This window comes from Eptesicus fuscus, chromosome 3 (assembly GCF_027574615.1).
Source record: "Eptesicus fuscus isolate TK198812 chromosome 3, DD_ASM_mEF_20220401, whole genome shotgun sequence".
Lineage (NCBI taxonomy): Eukaryota > Metazoa > Chordata > Mammalia > Chiroptera > Vespertilionidae > Eptesicus > Eptesicus fuscus.
This window is the reverse complement of record NC_072475.1, coordinates 63,831,132-63,856,383: the sequence shown is the minus strand read 5'-3', so window position 1 is coordinate 63,856,383 and position 25,252 is coordinate 63,831,132. Positions and strand designations below refer to the sequence as shown.

General features: G+C 40.4%; 1 protein-coding gene across 3 annotated transcripts in view; it reads right to left on the bottom strand.

Annotated features, from left to right (window-relative positions):
- Nucleotides 1–25,252, bottom strand: part of LSAMP (limbic system associated membrane protein) — a 631,931-nt gene that overhangs the window by 20,476 nt on the left and 586,203 nt on the right. For 2 of the 3 annotated variants that reach the window (XM_008146624.3, XM_054713959.1), the window contains exons 4-7: nucleotides 25,076–25,210; nucleotides 11,767–11,887; nucleotides 10,905–11,053; nucleotides 3,780–3,815 (exon numbers count right to left, since the gene is read on the bottom strand). In XM_008146624.3, coding sequence (XP_008144846.1) covers nucleotides 3,780–3,815; nucleotides 10,905–11,053; nucleotides 11,767–11,887; nucleotides 25,076–25,210 — 441 coding nt within the window. The remainder of the gene's footprint in view (nucleotides 1–3,779; nucleotides 3,816–10,904; nucleotides 11,054–11,766; nucleotides 11,888–25,075; nucleotides 25,211–25,252) is intronic. The other variant, XM_008146625.3, reaches the window with a different exon arrangement.

The window sequence follows — 25,252 nt, the reverse complement described above, 5'->3', positions numbered from 1 at the left end:
AGGGAATCCTTCACTTGTGGGTGATAAGAATAAGATAATGGTGTTTGTCCTTGTCCTTTTCTTTCATGTCCCTTTAACTGTCTGAGGCTAGTTGCTCACCTCGTTTTGAACCTGCAGTCTTCCTAAATATGAGGGCCTCTCTAGGTGCGCTTTCATCGTGATGGGCAAGTATTCAGAGGCCTCAGGAAATGACTTGAGCCCAACAAAGTGAGAGGAGTTCCTTCCCTGACAGGAGGGTTGGAGTAGACTCCTTCCTCATTTGACTATTCAGTGGAGTTTCTGCAGTGATATATTCTGGAGTAGTTATGCAAATATATGCCATTCAGAACTCATTTAAGAATAAATAAACCTAAATTAAAATTAATGAGAAAAACACCTATCAGGAAGAGATCAAGGATTTAGCACTTTTATTTATTTATTATTTATTTATTTATTTATTTATTTATTTATATATCTTGTAAATTAGGAGCAGGGAAGCACACTGATTTTTTTGTTTGGTTTTTGGCTGAATAGAAAAGGACATTTGAAAAATTTCTGATTGGCCACAGACAATACAAATTATCCTTTGGTGTAATTCCAGTATTATCATTATCACTGCATAAAATCAAGCGATATGATGAAGGAAACCCAGGGGACATACATTTGATTTATTGAGCCTTGTTTTTGTTTAATCACAGCTTGATGGGTTTAGGACTGCATCCCTGCTGTGACTGCTGCTTATCTCCAGTCAGCCTGATGAGCCTCACAGAGTGGGGGTGGGAGGGGACACCCTCCAATGGGAGATAGGAACAGTGAAGCCCCTGAAAATACACATGTATTTCTGTTACTGGGAAGTAGGAGGAAAAGTTCTCTTCCTTATAATGGGAGGACAGCAAAGGACCTTTAGGATTTTCTCCTACTTTCAAAACACCTTAAGCAAATTAACTGGTTCAAAATCCTTCAGGCCATTTGCATCAACCAACAGCTTATAGACTTTTTTAACACTTAGGGCTGAAATGTAGGATTCCACATGGATGATGACATATTTAATTAAATGAAGGTGTCTAGTGTCATAACTATGATCACAGCGAGACTGGCATGCTTTCCATAGATATTTCTGTACTTAAATGACACTAAAAAAAAAAAAAAAAAGTTAAGGATCCTCTAAGATAGTTTTTTTCTTTTCCATTGGGAATTACATTTCACATGAGTTGCCATCTTGATTGGAAAGACAAGGAGGAAAGGGATTTAATCTCTAGAAAAATCAGGTTCTTGTAAGGAATAGGATACTTAAGAGAGCACTATCTTTCCTTCCCAACCTCTCACACCAACTATCCCAAGTGTCCATGAACAGCTTTTCAATTTCCACCAGCAGAAGCTCAAAGTATTAGTAAGATAAACTACATTCTCTAAAACTAATGGATCTACAGAAGCTATCTACAGTCTATCTACAATGTAAAATCAAACTAGGGTCATTCTCCAATCAACAATTCAGTTTGTAGGGATATATCAAATTCAACAAAATCCCACATTTCAATCCTTGATCCAGACTGGTTTTCAATATCCAACAGCTGTCCTTTGTGAATAGTGTCTGGCTTTATTTGTTCAATGTTACATATCTCATAAAGCATGATCAGATAAAATATTTGAGTTCATAGTTGCAGAACTGCTCTCACAAAGGACACCTAGAGTCACATTGACACTGTGCAAAGTTCATCGTGGATGGAGCAGGACCTCTTTGAAAATGCTATCCATTGGGACAAATGTGTATATGTGTGTTTGTCACGTCAAGATACTTGCAAGATTCACGTCAAGATACTTGCAAGATGGCAACATGATAAAATGGTGTCAAAATCTGCAACACTAAATGATGAAAGTCTTAAAATAATTGTGGCATGTCAGGAATTCAAAAGGCGATATTTTCTATGAACACTATAAGTTTGATGTCAAGTCTAAACAACAGGCACATTTTAACAGTCTTATTTTTAGTAATTGGCACAAGAAATGGATTTCATTAATGTTTTGGGGAAGGATTTTATTCAACAGCATTCTTCTAAAAATAGTTTGAACACTTCTTAAAATGTAAGAATAACTTTTATTAAGCTGTTTAATTGATCCTTAAAACCTTGCAATCCTTATTTCAAATATAATTAAGTTCACATATCTATGAATGCATTATTGACACTGAATATCTACACCCAATTCTGACCTATTTTTTAATTTGGACAAGTGTTAATGAAACATGATCTGTCTTCAAACTAATAAAACAGCAGCTTTCTACCTTTAATTCTGAGCACACTTCCTTAGCGTTTATAGGATAATCTTGTTTAATTGGATTTATTTTTTCGCATTAGCCCCCGAATGGCCTACTTTCTATTTTTTTCTCAGGTCTTTGAGTGTTATTTGCAAATCACTTTTGGGGAATTTAATTTCAATGGTAGGTTGGTTTCATTTCAGATTTTTTTTGTATTGTTTTAATTTCATTTGCCAATTTACCTTTAAACAGCCTTAAGCTAGAAGGTTGGGGCTGCAACTTGCATCTAAATGTGATGTAGGAGCAAAAATTTAATTTGAGTGTGTAGAGACTTTTATGAAAAGGAATACAAAATGACTACCTTATTTTTTTCATTTGTGCTTTCTAAAATGGTTATGTTGAAAAGAAAAGCCCCTAAACAGGCCAAGATTTAAAGAAAAAGCAATGCCCTTGTAATCTATTTGAGTTCAACCTTAGGCAGTAGATAATTCATTTTTATAATACTTCAGGTTTGGATTTTATATGCCTCTATCATGAGGGTGATCAGTTAAAGGATTCATACTTTTATGAGCTACAGCATTTAATTGGCTGTGTTCTAATTATGTGAGTTTATAATCCTATATAATTAAGAGGTAATATGCAAATTGACCATCACACCCTCACACAAGATGGCTGCCCCATGTGGTCACAAGATGGCCACCCCCACGAGGTCACAAGATGGCTGGCAGGGAAGGGCAGTTGTGGGTGACCGGGCCAGCAGGGGAGGGCAGTTAGTGGTGACCAGGCCAGCAGGGGAGGGCAGTTGGGGGCAACCAGGCTGGCAGGGGAGGGTGGTTGGGAGTGACCGAACCTCCAAGAGAGGGAAGGCAGTTGCAGGGGTACCAGGCCTGCAGGGGAGGGCAGTTGGGGGGGACCAGGCCAGCAGGGGATGGCAGTTAGGGGTGACTGGGCTGGCAGGGGAGGGCAGTTGGGGGCAACCAGGACTGCAGGGGAGGGGAGTTAGGGGCAACAAAACTGGCAGGGGAGGACAGTTGGGGGCAATCGGGCCAGCAGGGGAGCAGTTAGGTGTAGATCAGGCTGGCAGGGAAGTGGTTAGGAGGTGATCAGGCTGGCAGGCAGAGGTGGTTAGGGGTAATCGGGCAGGCAGGCAGGAGAGCAGTTGGGAGCCAGCAGTCCCAGATTGTAAGAGGGATATCCCTGATTGGAGAGGGTGCAGGCTGGGCTCAGGGACACCCCCCAACCCCACCGCCCAGTGCACAAATTTCATGCACCGGGCCTCTAGTTTCCAATAATTAAAGAAAAGATTGCTTTGTGAATTTAGTATCATTTTCCCAACTACTGACCAGCCCAAAGTTTAGTTAGGTGGCAAATCTATGGAATGCTTATTGACTGGTGTGGGGGCAACTTATTGGCTTTCTTTTGTAGATTTAAAAAAAATGATTTCAATTGTATGTTACTTTTGTGAATGTGTTTCCCCTGTTTTTTCATGTTATAGATGATGGAGAATGACCCAGTGACAGAGCTACAGTGATAAAAGCATACTGACCTTGAATGGGGTAGGGGATTGTGGGTAAAACACGCTCTGAAGGGGAAAAAATAGTAATCATCATGGAGAGTTTATATATAGATATATCTACATATTTTATTCATATTTAGATACTCAGACAATTATAAAACAGATGAATTTCCATGCCTGTAGAATTATATCTCCCATAAAGTGTTTGGGAGATATAATTTTTCTACCAACACCAAAATATCAGAGAGCTACTAGTAACACTTAAAATCCAAAGCCTTTTCAAAAAAGTTAGCAAGAGCAGGACACAATATCCCATTCTGATAACCCTACACACAGGACCCTACCCTTCACTGGAAAAACCCACTACCAAAATTATAGATTTTTTTGGAGGATTAGGGTTGAGGGTGTTTAAATCAGTAGTGATCAAGTTCAGGGTATACATTTTGATCCTGGTTCTGGTTTTTTGAACTCATAACAGATGGAACTATGGTGGCTAAGGATGCCTTTCCTCTCTCTGAGCGCTATAGTTCATATCAGCTTTCACCAAGCATCTGGAAAATTTATTTTGGGAAATACTAATTCAACTTCTCCCTCAGGTTTTTATTTCCAGATTACTGATATCAGTGCAATAGTTATGCCAAGGTAATACGTTTTTTTAGCATGATATACTTTATTTTTAGTCTTTTCCTTAATCCCATCCTCTTGTGGTAATACAATCTCACTGGAAATTTGATCAATCAATCAAATATTTTTTGATGATACATCCTGTTGAGTAATAAGAAGTGCTTTTCTTTTTAACACTTGCATCTTAGCTTATGTTTTCCCTCAGAGTCCCATCCCTAAGCTACTGAACACAAATTGTACATGCTACAGAGTGCAGGCTTGAAGGTATCCTCTAATTATCTCATCAAAACCCCAGGTTTAACTCTAAATCCTCCTCTGAGGATCTTTCAAGGAGGCAGAATGGTGCATTAGGGATAGGATAGGAGGAATTCTTTGCTACCCCAAACCCTGCAGTATAACATAATCAACACACACTTTTCTACAATCCTCCTATTAGCATGGTTAAATAAAGACCAATGATAAATGAAAATCAACAAAAATCAAAACCATAGAGAGAAAACAATACGTGTGTACAAATATTCAAATTTGATCTTCCTGCCACTTGGTACCATGAGATTAGAAAGAGTAGATTTTGCCTGGAATTTGGGCACTCAGTACATCTGGATGCAGAAAACCTGGTCTCCTTGCAGAGTGGGCTTTTTTTCTAGCTTGGCTAAAAGTTGTAGCCTAAATGCCAAAGTTTTCTACGTGCATTAAGATGGAGCAGGTCAATAACAGTGCAGTGAACAATTGTGTCTTAGTTACACAAGTGTCAAGTAGAAAAATGGTTTAAACCTCCACTGGTTATTTGGTGTTACGTTTCCAGCTTTGAAAATAAATAGCTAAACTGCTCTCAGCAGTTTATGCAGCAGTTGGAGACCACTGTCCCATATTATATTCTCTCTACTGTATTTTATTTTTATTATTACTGTTATTATTCAGACTGTTTAAATAACTCAGCTTAATATTTTCTCATCACACTGTTCACAGCTGGGTAGCTGCACTCTGCCCTCATCTCCACAAGACCATTTGAATTGTTCAACCATCTCACCCACCCTCCTTTCATAGCCTTTTCAACTGTCTCCCAGCTTATTTACCGTCATCTTAGCTCCACCCTCTTATCATCATCTTAGTCCTATGAGGCCCATTAGTTATTCTCATTCTCTTAATTTCATCCTATGGACTTATCATGCCTTAGATGCTTCCACCATCATTCTGCTGTATTTTATAGTTTATTCCAGGGTTTGTGGACTCCTGTAAAGTGAAGTAAATGCCACTTATACAATGAAAAAAAAAATCCTCCAATTTGTGATATTCAAAAATAGGGGAGGGCAGGACCCTTGGTGCTATGTGCTTTGTCTTTTTGGCTGCTCATACAGGCATAGTTCATTTTATTTCACCTCACTTTGTTGCATTCCTCAGATGGTGTGTTTTTCACAAATTGAAGGCAAGATCCTCCACCATCAAAAGATTACATCTCGCTTTATTGCAATACTTGCTTTATTACAGTGACTGGAAGGGAACACACAATATCTCCGAGGTGTGCCTGTACTTGAGGAGGTCAACCTTGCTTAGCAACTGATTGGGAGGCTTTAGGAACAGGACTCTAAGTTTGACCCCAGTATAATATTGTGTAACTCTTAGTAACTCCCTGAACTCTGAGCTTCAGTTTCTTGTCTTCTAAATGAAGGTGTGGGGTATTATTGGCTGATTCTGCTGGGACACCATGAGAAACAGTTACATGGGCACTCTTACTTCACAAGAAAACCCTCTGAATTAAAAGCATCTAAATGACAAAAGCTGGGGTTGAGGGTTGCGTATATATAGAGAGAAGTAATTTATTAACTCCGATATGATTTTCCTTTAATTTCCAATGGGAATTGCAGATGTTCAATGGTCTTTCTGGAAGTTGGCATATTTGATGCCTATTTTTGAAACTAAAACTAGTTTTCCATGTATTTTCTATTGTATCCACAGAGCCATATTCAGTAGTTTACAACCAGTCTTTCAAATTACATGTGAGTAGTGTTCAAATAGCTGCTCAAACTGTTTTATTAAGAGGCATTTAGGGTAGTTGGCTAAGAGGCTTTGCCACTTATACACAAATGGTGTATATTTAAACTATGTGCCCCTCTGATTATAACTTAAAATGGTTTCTGAAGAAGCTGGGGAGGCCTTCAATTTGAAGGTTTTCTCCAGGGCTGGGTTGCTTAGGTAGTACTTGAGATTTAATCAAGTGTAGGTTTCCAAGTTAATAATCTTTTAACATTAAAAAGAAAACTTAAAAACTGCCTACACACAGATGTGGTATGACCCAGTGTGGATTTCTTTGTACTTTTATTCTTAGGTACTCAATAGCCTTAAATTTTGTAGTAAAGTACCTCACTAATCCACATATTGATGAGTGATTGTCCTTTACTATGTGGGACTATTCCCCTCAAGGGTCAAATGCTGACCATGAGGCTTATGAAATATCAGTTTGGAATCAAGAAAAGCCAGTGGTCTAACCTATGGATCCAGGCTGGTGGGAATTAATGGGAATGGAATGTCACAGAAGCAGTGCTTCTGGGTGGGAAGGAATATACTGGTAGTGGAAAGACCTTGTTAAGTGAAAAATGGAGAAAGAAATAAGAAGTCTCCTCACCTCTAAACAACACAAGATACATCTCCTAACATTTCCTCGCAGACACACATGTAGATAATGTGTTGCTCTAGAGCAGGGGTGGGGAACATCCGGCCCGTGAAATCATTTGGTCTGGCCCTGCCAAAGCATTAGGGGTGAGTTAATTAAATGTTTGAGTAAGTATAGCAGGCTAATTTTTAAGTTGATAATTTTGTATGGCCCTCAGATGATGTTGTAAATATCCAAATGGCCTGTGGCAAAGAAAAAGGTTTCCCCACCTCTGGTCTAAAGCCTCGACTCTGGAAACAGATTTCATGAATTTAAATCCCAACAGCCTTACTTGGTTGTATTTTGTTAATTAACCTCTTTGTATAGTGAAGAAATATGAGTACCTAATAAGGTTATGCTGATGATCAAGTGAAATCATGCATGTTAAGTGTTTTGCACATGTGCAGAGTACCTTGTAAGCACTCACTTGATAATCAGTGATGACATTAAAATAAGTATTCTTCCTGCCTATCTGTTTCTTTAAAAGTAAGTTAATATAACCAATGAAACAAGATTGAGTTCCTTTGTGGGCGCATCACAGTCATCACTGCGGAAACATGGAACCTATCACACTGCACATGATGACAATGGAACTACTCATGGCATTGTCAGAAGTCCAGGTCTTCACCCAGGTGATGTACATTTCCCATCTGACAAAGACTGGGGAGCTGAATCCTTTCCCATACACATTGTACCAATGGATTAATGTGTTCAGGAAAATTATATAATGGAATGCTTTGCCTTGGATGAAGAAAACTATATAAAGGCATTACTTGGATCTATAGACTGAAGTATGACTCCTTGACAAATAGAAAGCTAGAATGTGTGGAGAACAAGACACATGAGAAAGAAATACCTTCATGGGCTTAGGAATAAGTTCTAATGAATGCAATATATTCTTGCCCTATAATTCCACTATTTTGACCCCTCTTGAGAGCAATATTTGAATACAGAGTGAGAAAGTATATGTATGTATATGGTGGATCGGTGACCGCAAATTGACACTGTGTAAAAAGTCAGTACAGGTCACTGGGGCGGACACTGAAAATGTGCTGATGCACCAATGAAGATGGATAATTGTGAACTCTACAGGGGCTCTGGCTCTGGTTTCTACCTGCTGCTGCCTCTGGCTGGCAACAGCGTACCAGCTGCCTCATCTGCTCTGGACTGCTGGGTCAGCAGAGCACCCTGCTGCCCACATGGTGCTCTCTGTCAGGGCGGCTAGCCCCAGCCACAGCTGCCCCTCCCAAGCATCTCTCCCCTCCTGACCCTGTTCTGTGGAAAAGGACCACCAACAGTTTCTTCCTTCTTCCCATTAAACCCCTCTACCTACTTTGAATCTAAGTGATGGGCAGTCTGTTCACAGACGCACTTTTTCTTTTTCCCTTTTCTTCCCTTCCTCTTTCCTACCTCCCCTTCCCTCCCTTCCTCTCCTCTCTCTCTCTCTCTCTCTCTCTCTCTCTCTCTCTCTCTCTCTCTCTCTCTCTCTCCCTTTATGAAATACGCTACCATAGAGCTGCATTTCTAAGGATTCAGCTATGGAGACTGTAACAAGACACCTCAGAAACCTGAATGGTGGTGGTGGTGGGGTGGACATGGTAGAAGTACCATTCCTGTTACATAAGAAGTAGAACTTCTCCTTTAAAATGTTCATACTTAGGCTTTGGGTTCAAGAAATCACTGATTTTTGGCAAACTAAATAGCTTCTTTTCACCTTAAAGCCTAATGAACTTTTTTTATTTTACTATTCTGTATTCCACCTCCTAACTTTCCCATAAGGTGGGAAATCAATGCAAAACCCAATGCTGATGCCCCTGCTGCCTCTACGTACTGCTAAATTCAGAGCTAGTGCCTGTGTGGGCTATTCTATCAGGCAGTACGGGCCCCCTGGAAGGTAGAACATCGTTTATCACAGCACTGTGTGCTTCTCACAAAGGTAATTGAGGGGGACTGCCGTGAAATCATCAAGGGCAATATGATTATGACACACTTGTCCAATTCTTTGATTCCCAGTTTACAAATAGAAATTATGTAGCATTCTTGACATTTCACTGGCTATTTTCTAATTTTGCTTAATTTAAAAGTTCATTAAGTGGATTTTTGTGAATAAGGCAATGTTATTATGGGGCTTGAGATGATCTTTCATCAGACCAGCCAATTAGCAGTATCTCCATTATCTTTGATCCAGTTCATGCTCTCTCCATCCTCCTCAAGTATGCCATCTTTCCTTCCTCCTTCCCCTTCCTCTCTTGTCTATAGCTATCATTACATTTATTAATTGAAATATGTCATTAGTACACTTCTGGGTGGGATAGGAAGAAAAGATACTTCAATGCAAATTTATAGTTGCTCACTTTCTCTAATCCAATTGTCCAATTTTCTCTTTTCCAAACCCTATAAAATCTGTTAAATATATGTTATTCTATTTAACCAGGTCACCCAATAATTCATCATTGAGGCTGTTTTCCCTCCTATTTATGGCATTCCTAAAGTCAGAAATGAAACAAGTAACTACATTTCTTAACAAATGTCTTCTCAAGTGGCTTGAGATATTGATGTCTATATTTGAAGTGAAGAACAGCGATGTTTGGTCTTTGGAGACAAGTAAACAGGGGTATGAATTCTAAACTTCATATTGATGCAGCTTTTACATATCTATATCCCTCCAACTCTTACAGACTGAAATCAATGCAGGTTATGAATCAGAATAGTTTGTGGTGTTTTTTTCTTATGAGTTGGATTTTGAGCCATTTTGAAATGACTTTAATACTTCATTTAAAGAGAACTCTCACTTAAATTGAATTAAATTCAATTTTCTCCTAAAACTCCTTTTTTTCCCCCCTTGAAGTCTCCTCTAAACTCTATAAAGTAAGATGGAGACATCTCTCCTGGCCACAGTATCTCTAGGTTTTCCAGTTGAACCTGTGTAGAAAAAACCTTCTAGTGGCTTGTTATTCCAAAATAATAATAGTTAATTATTTGGACTTTCTCCTTTAGTCCAAATAAACTTTCTGTCCCAGCATGTGCTAACATTTTTGTTTGTTTTACTTATTCCGATAAACATATTCTTATTCCAAATGTTATCATCTTCCATAATCTCTTTATACTTCTGTTTTTCAGGGAGCATTTTCTTCTATGCTCAGAGCCACCAGCCAGCAGGGCAGGGGTCAGATACCTGACTGTAATATGTTGCTACAGAGCAAGGCCCCAAGGTGCGCGCTCCTACTAGCATCACTAATGTATCGTGACTGATCCCTCCTTAGTCTGCCTTTAGGCTCCTCTTTGGTTTTCAGAAATGCCCCTGTCTCCTACCAGTCCATCTGTCTTCTAAAAAGATATCAGATAAGCAATGTTTCCTGCTGTCATATGGAAATCTGTCAACAACCATTCTTCCTCCTTTAGATTTGACGTTGTTTTAATCATTAATTCCACTTTTCCTTGTGTTGTTAATAATACACTTTCTTTTTCCAGCCCCTCTTCTTCCAGCACCTAATTCATCCTCACTTTATATTAATCACTTAATCACTTTAATCACTGCCATTTTTATACTGTCATCTGTTTTCTAGGGTGTTGCAGCACCTCCACTCTTTAAAGATACCATCACCAAAAAGATATTTGTTCTCCGAATAAACAACAAACAAACAAGCAAACAAAAACAAGGCAGCTATCCAAAGTGAGCCAGGGAATAGAGAGAGAAGTTGTTTCACTTGTAAACTTGTCTTATGCAGAGGTATTGAGAACTTGTATTTTTGTTTCAGTGACTACAGTCTGATTTTTTAAATACATGTACCTTTATAGATAAAGACATGATTTTTAAGTTTCCCATGGGATAATTCAACCAACCAGATGCTCCCAGATTTGGCCTGTGTTGGCATACTTACTGAAAAGGACTAGGCTGGCATTGGTGACCCCCAGCTTGTTGGCAGCCACGCAGGTATAGTTGCCATAGTGATCCTCAGTGACATTGGTCACTGTCAGCGAGGACTGGCCCTCCGTGCTCTTAATCTCAAGGCCATTGGCACTGTTTATCCTAAGAGTTCAAAAACAGAAGAGTAAAAAGAAACACTGATGAAGATTTAGCTTAGTAATTTCTTTTTCATCACTATATTGGAGGCAAAGAAGAGAAAGGAAGTGGTTAAAGTTCTTGTTCCCTGTCAAGTCCTCATTTTAATTGTGCAATTCCATATCATCTGAATCAATTTCCATCCACAGAGAAGACTCAGGATGAATGAGTTTCATTGGGCTTTGGTTTCTGCTATAAGCAAGAAAGACATGCAGGTGGAAACTACCCACTGGACTCACTCTCTGCATGTAACCCGAGTGATTTTGCAGCTTCAGCTTAAGAATTACAGTCCTGACTTAACTGGTTTGGCTCAGTGGATAGAGCGTCAGCTTGTGGACTGAAGGGTCCCAGGTTCAATTCCAGTCAAGAACATGTACCTTGGTTGCGGGCACATCCCCAGTAGGGAGGTGTGCAGGAGGCAGCTGATCGATGTTTCTCTCTCATCGATGTTTCTAGCTCTCTATCCCTCTCCCTTCCTCTCTGTAAAATAATCAATAAAATATATTTAAAAAAAGAATTACAGTCCTGAAAGCACTTGATAAAGAGATTTGGGAAGGAAAGAGTCTGAGAGTAGAGGCTGAGGAATTACAGTTGGGTACGTTTTTGTCATTAGGGCTTCTGGTGCCCCTAGGACCACCTAGCAGAGCAGTCAGGGCACAGCAGGTTTGGCACATACATACCTGGTGTCATCCCGGTACCACTCAAAGTCAGGGGCAGGCACCGCGGAGGCCTCACATTTGAGTGAAGCTTGTCGCCCTGTGGTGGCTTCGTTGCTCTTGGATTCCGTGATAGTGGGAGGATCTGTGGGAAGGACAGGTACACAGTTTACATGATGATCGGAGGGCACTCCAGAATTTCCATGCAAGAAGGAATTAGAAAGGAGAATCTGATTGGGAAGGTGCAGGAAAGAAATAGTCTTAGAGCTCCATTTACAAGAATTATGTGATCAGCTGAATGGGACTGATCACTAGAAAACTAAACGAAAGTAAGAGATGACTAATGAAGCCACAGATGTGGTTTACTTAAATGGGACACTTAACAGGGTTTCATGGAAATAGAATCTAAGATTCTTTTTTCCTTCCTCCAATACACCATCAATTACTTCAACCATAGATAGTAACATTGCCCTAGTATTTTTCTTTTCATAAACTAAGTGGTGATACTAAAGAATTTGGGTTTTTATGTATACTTTGAGCATTTTTCATTTCCATCATCATCATCACTATGATTGTTACAGTTTGCGATGATAGTAAGAAGTCTGATGAAAATAATACAGGGCTAAAGTTCTCCCAACCCAAGCTTAGCCTAATATTTTTTCAGGAATTCAGAAAAACAAACAGTTAAATATTAGATTATTACTTAACCCTCTTTCTCTTCTATGTTCCCTTATTGCTATGACCCAGGTAAATTTTTCTTTGATGTGGGAAGGTACAATTTGACATCTATCCTGGTGTCAATCTTCTCCTCTCTCTGGCAGCTGTGCCTTGGATTCTGTCTGCTTAGAACTGGCCTATACAACTGTAACAAAACACATCTGACATTCTGATTTGCCATGGTTCTTTTTAAAAAAAATAAACATATATTTATTTATTTTCCTTTATCCATTACCAGTTAAAAACATTTTAAATTTAGTGATTTGAGAGAGAGAGAAGAGTCATTTTGTTGTTCCATTTATTTATGCATTCATTGATTGATTCTTGCATGTGTCCTGACCAAGGATAGAACCCGAACCCTTGGCTTATTGGTTTGACACTCTAACCACCTGAGCTACCTGGCCAGGGAAGTACTACTTAAAAAAATCATTATTTTTTATTAGTTTCAGGTTTACAGCATAGTGGTTAGACAATCATATACTTTACAAAATGTTCCCCCCTGATATTTCTAGTACCCACCTGGCACCATACATAGTTATTCAATATTATTGACTATATTTTTATGCTATATTTTACATCCCCATGACTATTTTGTAACTACCAATCTGTACTTTTCAATCCTCTCACCCTTTTCACCCAGTTCCCCAACCCCCTCCCCTCTGGCAACCACCAGTCCATTCTCTATGAGTGATTCTTTCAAACAATCCTACAGAGGGTTTACAAGTCCACATGGCAGAGTTAGGATGGCAGATGTGAGCTACTGGCTTAATGATTCTGTGTTTGTGGAGGTTCTAGACCTTTAAGGAAAATGTGATTTTTTTGTCCAAAACCTATTTGCCCAAAAATGGCAACCTGACAGCATGTGCATGGAACAAAGAGAGCCAAACTATCTGTTTAGACTTTGCAGAGGAAAAAGCTTATTTAAGGAAAATAGTAAAGTGATCTCTAGTACAAGAAATTCACTTAAATCTCTTCAGTGCCTGGTTCAGCTCATTTATTTCTGTGCTTTTTCTTCATATTCACATACTATTTTTTTTCCAGTTTTATGCCTGGAGAAGACTCTGATCTTAGTTAGAAAAGATATATATATATAAAAGCATCCAGTGAATCTGCAGTTTTCTCTCCATTTCATTTTAATATAAGCTTGGATATCTTAAATCATTGTCAGAGATGAGAAGTTAGAGCACATTTGGATAAACACATCATTTGCACAGCCTGTGTGCAAATGGATGTCTCAGAGTGGGTGCTGGTTGCTGCTTTTGTTGCTTTAGAATTATCTGCTCATTTTTGTATAGGCACAAAAAGGCAACATGATGAGTGGAAAGCACCCTGGGTTGGAAACTAGGAGTTCTGGAATTTAATTTCAACTTGCTTCTGTGGACTTTCCATCACACACTTTATCTTTCTGAGTCTTGGTTTTATTACCAATGTAATGAGGGAACCAAACTTTAATGATCTATAGCACCCTTCCAGCTAGTAAAAAATATCCCAGATCTAGTAAAACTGCTCATTCTTTACAAATGGGCAGTTTGTATCATTATGACCCAAATGTATTTTCATACCCAAAACTCATTTAACCCTTAAATTGCTAAATTTCAAAATTATAGCTCATTTATCCATTCCATGAGTTAGGAGTCAGGATTAGTAGTGAGAAATGGGAAACACGAGGACTGATTTTGATTCTTCTCTCAACCAGAACTGTGGCCTGGGCAAGATTCTGCTCCAGTTTGAGCCATTTCTTTCTTATTGTTTAAAACAAGGGGTAGTTTAAAATGAGCACCAACAGGTTCCATTTGAGATGTTTTCATTCTATGATTTATTACATAGATCATTGGAGCACATTAGTTCAAAGAATAATGTGGTAACGGGGGGGGGGGTGGTGTTGGGACAGGAGGTATTTGTAGGGACAGGACAATAGAGTTGAAAAACTTGTATTTAAAGTTTGATAAACCTGAGCTCAAATCTAGGCTCTGTTCCTCATTTCACTTCCTAATTAGAGAGCTTAGTACCTTCTCTAGACTCACAATGCTTCAATTTTCTCATCTATGAAATATTGGAACCAAAGGCAATGGAGATTACTAAAGGATTCCAGAGAATGCCTGAACTTGGTTTGTGATAATGGGGCTGGAAGGAAATGGACAGATTTGAGATTGAGAAGTAGGAAGCTTCAGAATTGCTAAGATTAGATGTGAAGGGTGAGGGGAAGAAGGAGGTGTGTCAAAGTTAACACAGGTAACAGGCAAGTGAGATAAGCTACTTAAGAAGAGAAATAAATGATCAGCAAAAATACACTGAATGAATATTAGTTTCCTGTCCTCACCTCTTCACTGTACAGTTAGTTGACTCTTGAGAAACACAAGTTTCAACAGTGTGGTTCCACTTATATGTGTGTGTGTGTGTTTTAAATAAATACTAGAAATTGTTTAACATTTTCTTTTCTTTAGCTTCCTTTATTTTAAGAATCCTATCTAATAAAGAGGGAATATGCAAATTGACCATCACACCATCACAAAGATGGTGGCACCCATAGCCACAAGATGGCGGCGCCCAGTCCCCTCAGCCCCACCAGAGTCCCCCAGTCCTGGAGGGCAGCAGGCACACCACTTGCCTGCCGGCAGAGTCCCTGAATCCTTTCAGCCCTGCCAGAGTCCCCCAGTCCTTTTGCAGAAAATGGGTTGCCTCAAAAGTTGGTTAAGCTTCTTAGGACAAAAAGCATTCAAAATCATTGAAAAGGGAATTCCGATATTTATAAAAGTTTGGACTAGACAATTTAAGGTTATATCCACTACAACCTTCTATGATTTTGTGATATTAACATTCTGAATTCACATAGTGCCAGCTGTATTGTATGTAAGCAGATATTATTTAAAGGAATGGCCATTATTATTAAAACAACTCATAAAACCACACTGTTTGTATGTCAAGGACATTCTGTGTGATTTTCCTAATGGCTGGAGTTAATGCCCCTAAACTGGCAGTTGGACATCCCCTGAGTGGTCCCAGATTGGAGAGGGTGCAGGCCGGGCTGAGGAACCGCCACCCCGCCCCCGCCCCCTGCACAAATTTTGTGCACCGGGCCTCTAGTACATTATATAATACATGCAACATACAAAATATATGTTGACTATATTATCAGTAAGACTTCTGGTCAACAGTAGGCTATTAGTAGTTAAGTTTTGGAGGAGTCAAAAGTTATAGATGGATTTTTGATTGTGCAAGGGCTGGCATCCCTAACCCCTACATTGTTCAAGGGTCAACTGTATTAGCTTCTTAAGTTGCCAATAACTTCACAGTCTGTAGCATGTTGGCTGCAGAAATAATCTTGCTCATCATTCTATTGCCTTGTTCAGTTGCTCAAATTGTGAAATGAGTTTTAACCAGTTTGTGAGTTCCTGGAGCCACATGGTTATAACTGACAAATCCTTAATGATAATTACCACTTTGCTCAAACAGCCCTAAACCTGGGCCAGACTACACATTCATCACTTTCACATTTGGCACTCATAGCTGTAGCACCTCAACATAATAATGCCATGGTGGATGCCTTCCGGTCCCTCCACTAGAACACCAGGAATACAGGTCTCAGGTCTGAGTTTCATGGGAGAATTCTTCTTTGCTTTGGGTGTTTCCTTCCATGTGACATGGGCTTATTTAGTGCACCTCCTTGCTCCGGGACCTGGGGGGAAGAAATGGCTTTTCTGGATGAAAATTTGGGGAGGAACAAAGTAGATTTATTTGGCTCAGCTCTTCCCCCTCTTGCTTTTGGGACCAAGCTTCTGGTGGGAATCAGAGGTTCTCTTCTGCTTCTCAACACTGAAGTCTTACTGGGGCTCTCTCCTTCCCACTCTCATGTGGGCAAGCCTGCCCTAGTCCAGTGCTACCATACTTTGGGAGGTAAGTTAGCCACACAAGCTACTATCTCTAATAACCTTGATCTCTAAAAAATGGAGCCAATGGGCCTCCCCTACTACTTCTTTACTTATCTCTCAATGTGTTCAGAACCAAAATAGTTAGGTAGTAAGCTATTTATTAACTCCTCAGAAATGCCAGCACGGGAAAGGTGGCAGTAAGTTGGTGTTGAATAGTATTAGTCGTATTAATCTTGGGACAGGATGACACCAGTCAATGACAAAGGCCAAACACTTGCTTCTCTCATTGAAAATCTAGGAAGTTTCTCATACTAGGGTAAATTCCTAGGTAAAGACAAATGTATGAAGAGCTCATTGTTTCCAATATTTCTCAAATGACACAATGCTGCAGGTCTATTTGTTCATGGTTTATTGGAGTGAACATTTCAAAATTCATTTGTGATGAATTCTATATAGGTGAGGCTAAGAAAAATTGTTACAAATCATATTGTGGCATGCCTATTGTAGTTAAAATAATAGATGTCCTTGCTCAAAATATGGTTATAATAAAAATGTGACTTAATGAAAATGTTGCATGGAGGTCCATTGTTATTTGTTATATGACTTTGGAATAGCTTACAATTGTCAAAGGACTCTTCCAGTTTTTATTACTTCAAAATTCTGGGTTCTGAAAATATTAATAAGGGCTTTCTTCTTATATCACCAATACAAGACTCTTTCAATTAGAATGAACAGGATAACAATGACAGTGGCCTAGTAAACAGAATAGCATTCATTTACTCTTTCTAATATTAGGAATAATAGTTTATGTAATGAAATTCTTAATGAGGAATTCAATTTATAAGTATTTATCATATGTCAGTACTCTGCTAGGTTTTATATTCTTTCATCTAGGTAGTAGCCATTAGGAGGTAAGGATTATTAACCCATTTTATAAATGAGAAGACAGACATACAGAGGGTAGTAACTTGTCCAAATTCACATAGCCAGCATTTGAGTGAGTCTAGATTTTATTCCATCTTTCTGAAGCCCATGATCTGAACCTCTCTGTGCTTCTATTTGAATGAATTCCTTTAGAGAAAATGAATTCCTGCTAATGAAAAATACCATTTAGAGGAGCATGCTGGTAGCTTAAAGGGTAAATGTAACATTATTCTGCTATTACAGAAAACAAAAAATGGTACAAAATGCAGTGACATCATGGATATAAACTCACATTAGGAATCAGGAGACGTGGGCTCAATTTCTGCCTGTACCACTTAGGTTGTCACCTCCTGGAGGTGACATGCTGACATTCTGGAGCCTGTGACCTATTAATGTAGATAATGATACCTGCCTACCTATCTTTCAGGTTTGATGTGAAAATCTAAAATATATAAATATACTAGAGGCCCAGTGCACGAAATTCATGCACGGGTGTGTGTGTGTCCCTCAGCCCAGCCTGCACCCTTTCCAATCTGGGACCCCTCGAGGGATGTCCGACTGCCCTTTGGGATCAGGCCTAAACGGGCAGTCAGACATCCCTCTCACAATCCAAGACTGCTGGCTCCCAACCACTCGCCTGCCTGCCTGCCTGATTGCCCCTAACCACTTTTGCCTGCCAGCCTGATCACCCCCTAACCACTGTCCTACTAGGCTGATCGACACCTCACTGCTCCCCTGCCAGCCTGATTGCCCCTAACTGCCCTCCCCTGCTGGCCTGGTCACCCCTAACTGCCCTCCCCTGCTGGCCTGGTCACCCCTAATTGTTCTCCCCTGCAGGCCTTGTTTCCCCCTAACTGCCCTCCCTTGCAGGCCTTGTTCCCCCCACCTGCCCTCCTTTGCAGGCCTGGTTGCCCCTAACTGCCCTTTCCTGCTGGCCTGGTCGCCCCTAACTGTTGTCCCCTTTTGGCCTGGTCGCCCCCACTGCCCTCCCCTTCAGGCCTGGTTCCCCTCAAACTGTCCTCCCCGGCAGGCCTGGTTGCCCCAAACTGCCCTCCTCTGCCTACCCAGTCACCCCTAACTGCCTTCCCCTGCAGGCCATCTTGTGGCGGCCATCTTGTGTCCACATGTGGGTGGCCATCTTGTGTGTTGGAGTGATGGTAAATTTGCATATTACCTCTTTATTATATAGGACTAGAAGCCCAGTGCACAAAATTCGTGCATGGGGGGGTGTCCCTCAGCCCAGCCTGTATCCTCTCTAATCTGGGACCCCTCGAGGAATGTCTGACTGCCCGTTTAAATGGGAAGTCAGACATCCCTCTCACAATCCAGGACTGCTGGCTCCCAACTGCTCGCCTGCCTGCCTGCCTGATTGCCCCTTACCGCTTCTGCCTGACAGCCTGATCACCCCCTAACCACTCCCCTGCCAGCCTGATTGATGCCTAACTGCTCCTCTGCCAGCCTGTTTGCCCCTAAATGCCCTCCCCTGCAGGCCTGGTCACCCCTAACTGCCCTCCCCTGCAGGCCTGGTCTCCCCCAACTTCCCTCCTCTGCTGGCTTGGTCACCCTTAACTTCCCTCCCCTGAAGGCTTGATTGCCCCCAACTGCCCTCCCTTGCAGGCCTGGTCCCTCCCAACTGCCCTCCCTGCTGGCCTGATGACCCACAACTGCCCTCCCTTGCAGGCCTGGTCCCTCCCAACTGCCCTCCCCTGCTGGCCATCTTGTGGCAGCCATATTGTGTCCACATGGGGCAGGATCTTTGACCACATGGGGACAGCCATATTGTGTGTTGGAGTGATGGTCAATCTGCATATTACTTTTTTATTAGATAGGATAGAGGCCTGGTGCACAGGTGGGGGCCGGCTGGTTTGCCCTGAAGGATGTCCCGGATCATAGTAGGGGTTCCCTTGGGGCATGGAGCAGCCTGGGCGAGGGGCCTGTGGTGGTTTGCAGGCCAGCCACGCCCCCTGGCGACCCAAGTGGAGCCCCTAGTATCTGGGGTTTATTAATCTTCTACAATTGAAACTTTGTAGCCTGGAGCAGAGCCAAGCCTTCTGCTTGCTCCATGGCGGCAGCCATTTTTGTTGGGATTTATGTATCTTCTATAATTGAAACTTTGTAGCCTTAAGTGAAGGCCTGGCGTGGCCAGGGCTTGTGGAAAGCTTGGCTTCCTCCATCGCAGGGGGCAACCCTAGCCTCCTGCTCTTTCCAGCTCCATGTCTGCCACCATTTCTGTTTCGATTTATGTATCTTCTATCATTGAAACTTTGTAGCCTTGAGTGGAGGCCTAGGCTGGCACAGGCAGACGGAAAGCTTGTCTTCCTCAATTGCCGGGGAAACCCAAGCCTCCCTCCTGCTCTCTGTGGCCATAGCCATCTTGGTTGGGTTTATTTGCATATTTGCTCCTGATTGGCTGGTGGGTGTGGGTCGTGGGTGTAGCAGAGTGATGGTTAATTTGCATATTACTCTTTTATTATTTAGGATGTATAGCAGAGTATGTTTAATGCCTGAAGTGATTACATTTATTTATCTCTACCACTCACAAATTCTTTGATTTTGTGGCAGAAAATGCTTACATATTCTGAGCTTTGGTTTTGTCCTCCTGCAATGGGGATGATTTGATTATCACCCAGGATTAGTGTGTAGAGGTGGGCCAATGGGGTGGGGGCAAAGAATGCAGGCAATAAGACAGACATTATCTGTAGAGAATTTAGAAACAATAATGAAAGTGACTAAAAGTTGTCTGTGTTTTTTTTTTTTGTTTTTTTAAATCATCATCTATCAGCAATACTGAACAATGTCAATGATAATGTAAATACTCCTCCTCACTGGGGCAGGCTCCAGCCCACTATGCCTTCCCCTTAGCTGGTCACTGTCACTGTGATGATTAGAGTGATTCATACAAAGTCTTTAGGATAATCTTGGAACTCTCAAGGTACTCATAAACTTAGGTTGATGTTCACATTGCAAAGTTATGGGCAAAAATTACAGTAACTCTGGATTCTTACAGAATATTTCCTTTGAAGATCCCATAATAGATCATAAGCACTAAAATGTGTTTTTACTGACACTGTACCAAATATAAGAATAAACTAAAAGTTGGCATGGGGAAGTGAAGCTAGAGAAGGTAGCCAGTTGGTTCTATATTGAGGGATTATTTTCCTAAAATTTCCTCATCAGGTGATTTTTTAATCAATGCACTGAAAAGTCCAGTTAAAATGCATGTATATTATCGGGAGACAGATATCTCCAGTTCCAACTGTGCATTCCATAGTAGTAACCTCTGCTTCTTCTAAAATAGTGGGCTCTCAAATGTAAGGAGTTGAGCATTGACTTGTGAACCAGGAGGTCACAGAATGATTCCCAGTCAGGGCACATGCCCAGGTTACAGGCTTGATTCCTAGTGTTGGACATGCAGGAGGCAGCCAATCAATGATTCTCTCTTATCAGATGTTTCTATCTTTCTCTCCCCCTCCCTCTCCCTTCCTCTCTGAAAGGAGATAAGGATTGTGTGTGTATATATATATGCAATATATATATTGCAACAACAAAAGCAAAGCTTGCTTCTCAAAAAAAAAAAAGTAAGGGGAGCTTCAGAAATGTCAGTGTCTCATACCTGCCAGCAACTGTGTTGGATTGGTTATCCCTGGACACCAGGGTGGCAGCAGAGCTGAGTTCAAAGGGACACAAGCAGAGGAAAAGAAGTCATAAAGAGTGACAATGTGCACCTACTGGGAGAGATAGCTATGGGAAGGCAGGAGGTGGGAATATTATCTGGCCATTGGGTGAGGGGAAGACTTCCTGGGGTAGGTTTTGAGAAGAATTTCTCCAGGAATAGGAAAGAGTCCAGGGTAGGAAGAATCCAAATAAAATTAATGTATTAGACATTTACTCTGTACTAGATATTATCCTCAGTGTATGGGGCACTAGGATGAGACAGACCCATAAGTGGATCTGTTTTTATTGCACTGTGAGAACTAAAATTGAGGGATTACACATAGAACCTGTAATGAGAGGACCACTGTCCCTAGGGCTGGTATCTGGAAGAAATTAGTAGCTATCCTGTAAGTAAAATATAAGAAACCAGAAGTCCTGCCCGTTGTACAAAATTTTACTAAGCTTATTTAGTTGAAGAGATTTCAGGTCAATAATTTAGCTTCTGTAAACTCCAGGACCTCCTGCCATTTAGAAAATAGATTTTATATATCAAATGGCTACGTGCAATGCCACAGACCAACCATGAGCAGTATCAAGGGAAGTAAAAAAGGAGAGATTGCAGAATCTAGCTTGTGAGCTACTGTAAACAGGAGGAACTGTTAGGTCTCTCTTGTTGACTGCTCTAGCTTCTCAGTGCCCTGCAACAAATACCTGTTAGCCACTGAGTAAAGGAAGCAATAAAATGCTGGTAGGAGATAATTACCATCGCTGGGATTTTTTTTTTATATTGGTACTCAGAATCTGTTTCATTACAATAATCTATTCAGCCATTAATTATCTGAGCCATCCTGATCTCCTGGCCTAATTCCAAACACTGTGTTTTGAAGGGGAGAGGGGTCAGTTTAAATAATGGGGCATTTTCATAGTAGGCAAGCTTGGATGGAGTGACAAAGTTGATACTAGATATTTCTCAGTACCACAAGTTTTGCTAGCCAGACCTGTTGATGTAATTTAATGTTGGAGACTTCATCTTTTTATTTTTTTAAATATATATTTTTTATTGATTTCAGAGAGGAAGGGAGAGAGATAGATAGAAACATCAATGGTGAGAGAGAATCATTGATTGGCTGCCTCCTGCATGCCCCCTACTGGGGGGGATTGAGCCCACAACCCAGGCATATGTGTCCTTGGCTGGATTGAACCCGGGACCTTTTAGTCCCCAAGCCAACGCTCTATCCACTGAGCAAACTGGCCAGGGCAAGACTTCATCTTTTTAATACGATTATAGTAAAGCAGAACAAGTTGTGTGAGCAGGGCAAGAGGAGCAGTGGCTGGTTGTTATAATGTATTATAAACACTTACAAATGCTACCTCCCTCTCCTCATTTATTTAATTTTTTTATTTTTTATTGAATTTATTGGGTTGACATTGGTTAATAAAATTATATAGGTTTCAGGTGTACAGTTCTCTGTATATTGTAGTGTGTGTTCAACAACCAAAGTCAAGTCTCCTTCCATCATTATTTTTACCTCCTACACTCTCTTCTCCCTCCTCTCACACCCTTTTCCCTCTGATAGCCACTATACTGTTGTCTGTGTCTATGAGGTGTTTTTCTTTGCTTAATCTCTTCACCTTTTTCACCCAGCCCTGCAACTCTTCTCCCCTCTGACAGCTGTCAGTCTGTTCTCTATGTATGAGTCTGTTTCTATTTTGTTTTTTAGTTTATTTTGCTCATTAGATTCTACATATGAGTGAAATCATATAGTATTTGTCTTTCTCTGATTGGCTTATTTCACTCAGCGTAATGATCTCCAGGTCCATCCAAGCTGTCACAAAGTGTAAAATTTCCTTCTTTTTTAAACACAGCTTATAAAACGTTGGTAAAAAGATGATTCCAAAGGAAACTGATATTTGAATATACTTCCTGATGTTTAACTAACATCATTGGTGAAATTTGGAGAAATGTTAAGAGGGCAGAGTGTACCTTTGAGTTTCCACATACTCATTCAGTAAACATTTACTGGATGTCTGACTAAGCTCATTATACTAGATTTCCATTATGAGGTATTTTTTTTTAAATCTCAAGGTTCTGTCCATAATCTGCTATGGTTCACTCATCTCTAGCAAAAGCTCACATTTTCATAAAAGCCTTTTCTTGAAAATTAGCAGTATCTTCTTCTCTTCTAAGTTACACTTTGGGGACAGTCAAAAAGGAGCAATGTCAGACTAATTGCACTAATAATGAAAGGGTCCAGGCGGCTGGCTTTGATCTGGGGAACCATCAGTAATGCAGACCACTTTGATGTTCCACACAATGGAAGCATAAATATTTTCTATGTACTCCATGATTGGACTTTCAGAAATCTAATTAAGATGAAGGTCAATTAAGAGAAAATAAAATCTTAACTCCAAAAGTCAGAGAAGAGATGGAAGATGATGGAATGGCTGTGTGTACATAAAAGAAGCTAACTAACCTAATTACAACTTGTATAAACACCCAGAGAAAGTGTCTTTCATGTGGAAAAGAAAGGTCCTAAAGCATTTTATAACATTGAGATCATTAATGTGTCTTTGAAACACACCCAGTGCTGGAAAAGAATAGGAATACTGACATTTCAAAACTCTATTACTAAAAAAAAAAAAAAAAAAAAAATGCAGACAGCTCAGGGATAAAAGCACTTCAGACCTCATCAAATGCAGCCCCTTGCTTCTTGGAAATGAGTGCCATCGATGTCTCCGGTGGAGCTGTAGCTACTGGATTCTAGGTACGCGGTGCAGAAGGCTGCAAGGCTGGAAGAAGGCCCTGGGTACAGCGCAGCCTGGCATGGCTGGCTCACCTTAGGCAAGTTTCCTCAGCAATCTATGCCTTCATTTCCAAATTTTAAAGTCAAACCAATAATATTTATCTCATGAGTTTACTGTGAATATTAAATGGCAAATGGAAATCCCTTAATCCAGTGCTGCACATTGTAGGTAATAAGAATTGGAAACTCCTTCTCCTCCCCTTTTTCCTGAGAGCATGAGCTTTAGAATCAAACTTAGTCTGTGTCCCTTTCTTCTGTCTGCTGCTCATGTCACCTAGGAAAGGCCATTTTATGACTTTGGGCTTCAGTCTCTGGAACTCTAAAGTGGAATAAATTATATCTACCCTCCCAGGGAATTTATATAGACTCACTGGCACACACGTAAAGGCACGGAGGACTTAAGATAACAAAAAGTTATTAATCTAAAGCATATTTTCAAATAGGGATTGTTTGTATCTGTGTCTTTGTATCTGTGTGCCTCTGTGTGTTATATGTGCATATGTGTATTTTTCTGAGTATTAATACAGAGAAGGAAAGAACTGTCGGGAAATCCCTTTGTCTCTGTCACTAGTCACAATTGTGTGATGTGAAAATGAATTTGAATGATGTGGAAAATCACTCCTCACTGAAAAAGGTAAACAAATTCTCTTTATTCATTTTTTAGGTGACACATATTATATGGAGCCACCACTCCCCCCATCTTTTGAACTACATCTAAGGATTCTTTCATCTGAAAAGTTCAAAATATGCCCACTTACCTATGCATCTTAGAGAAATCTTTCTTCCTAATGCCCAAAGTATGTATCTCATACTTTACAACAAATAGGTAACCAAAATTAACTTATCATGTATCCCTGTTAGCACTCAGGGATACATGGTTTCTGACCATAGTGGGTTGAATTTGTTCCCAAGGCCAATTAGTTAAATAGCAGGGGATAAAATATGATCTTGGGTTATTCCCTCTGACAAACAATGCATTAAGGGAAAATTTCCATTTAAAGCCAATATGAATTGTTCCTTTTTTCCAAAGTGGTATGACCTTGGTCTCCACAATGACTCGAATAGTGATTGCCAGAAATGCTAGTGCTCTCTGATCATGTTTTCTTAATTCTATAGTCTGAGTAAAAGGCAGAGTGTATTGTTAAATGTATTATGGGTTATATTTAGAGTTGATCAAGTTGATATATCATATTCAAAGGCCAAGTCCTGCCCTTGGATGTGTCTAATGTATAAATGTGAATTTCTGACCAGAGGAACATCTGCTTGAAATGCACTGTTCTTTTGCTAATGGGATGTTTAGCTCATGTCAGGTGGAGGGCCCTGGGCACACAGAGCCTGCTGCCTGCTGCCTGCTGCCATACTCACAGTTCACAGTGACCTTGACTTGTTTGACATCCGCCGAGGAGACCTCATTGGCTGCTTTGCACTCATATTTGCCTGACTGCTCCCTGGTGATGCCGAGGATCTCCAGATATTCTTCTTCTCCTTCAATTTCTCTTCCTGAAAAACAGAAGTTTGCATGATTGGCTTTTAAAGTTTATC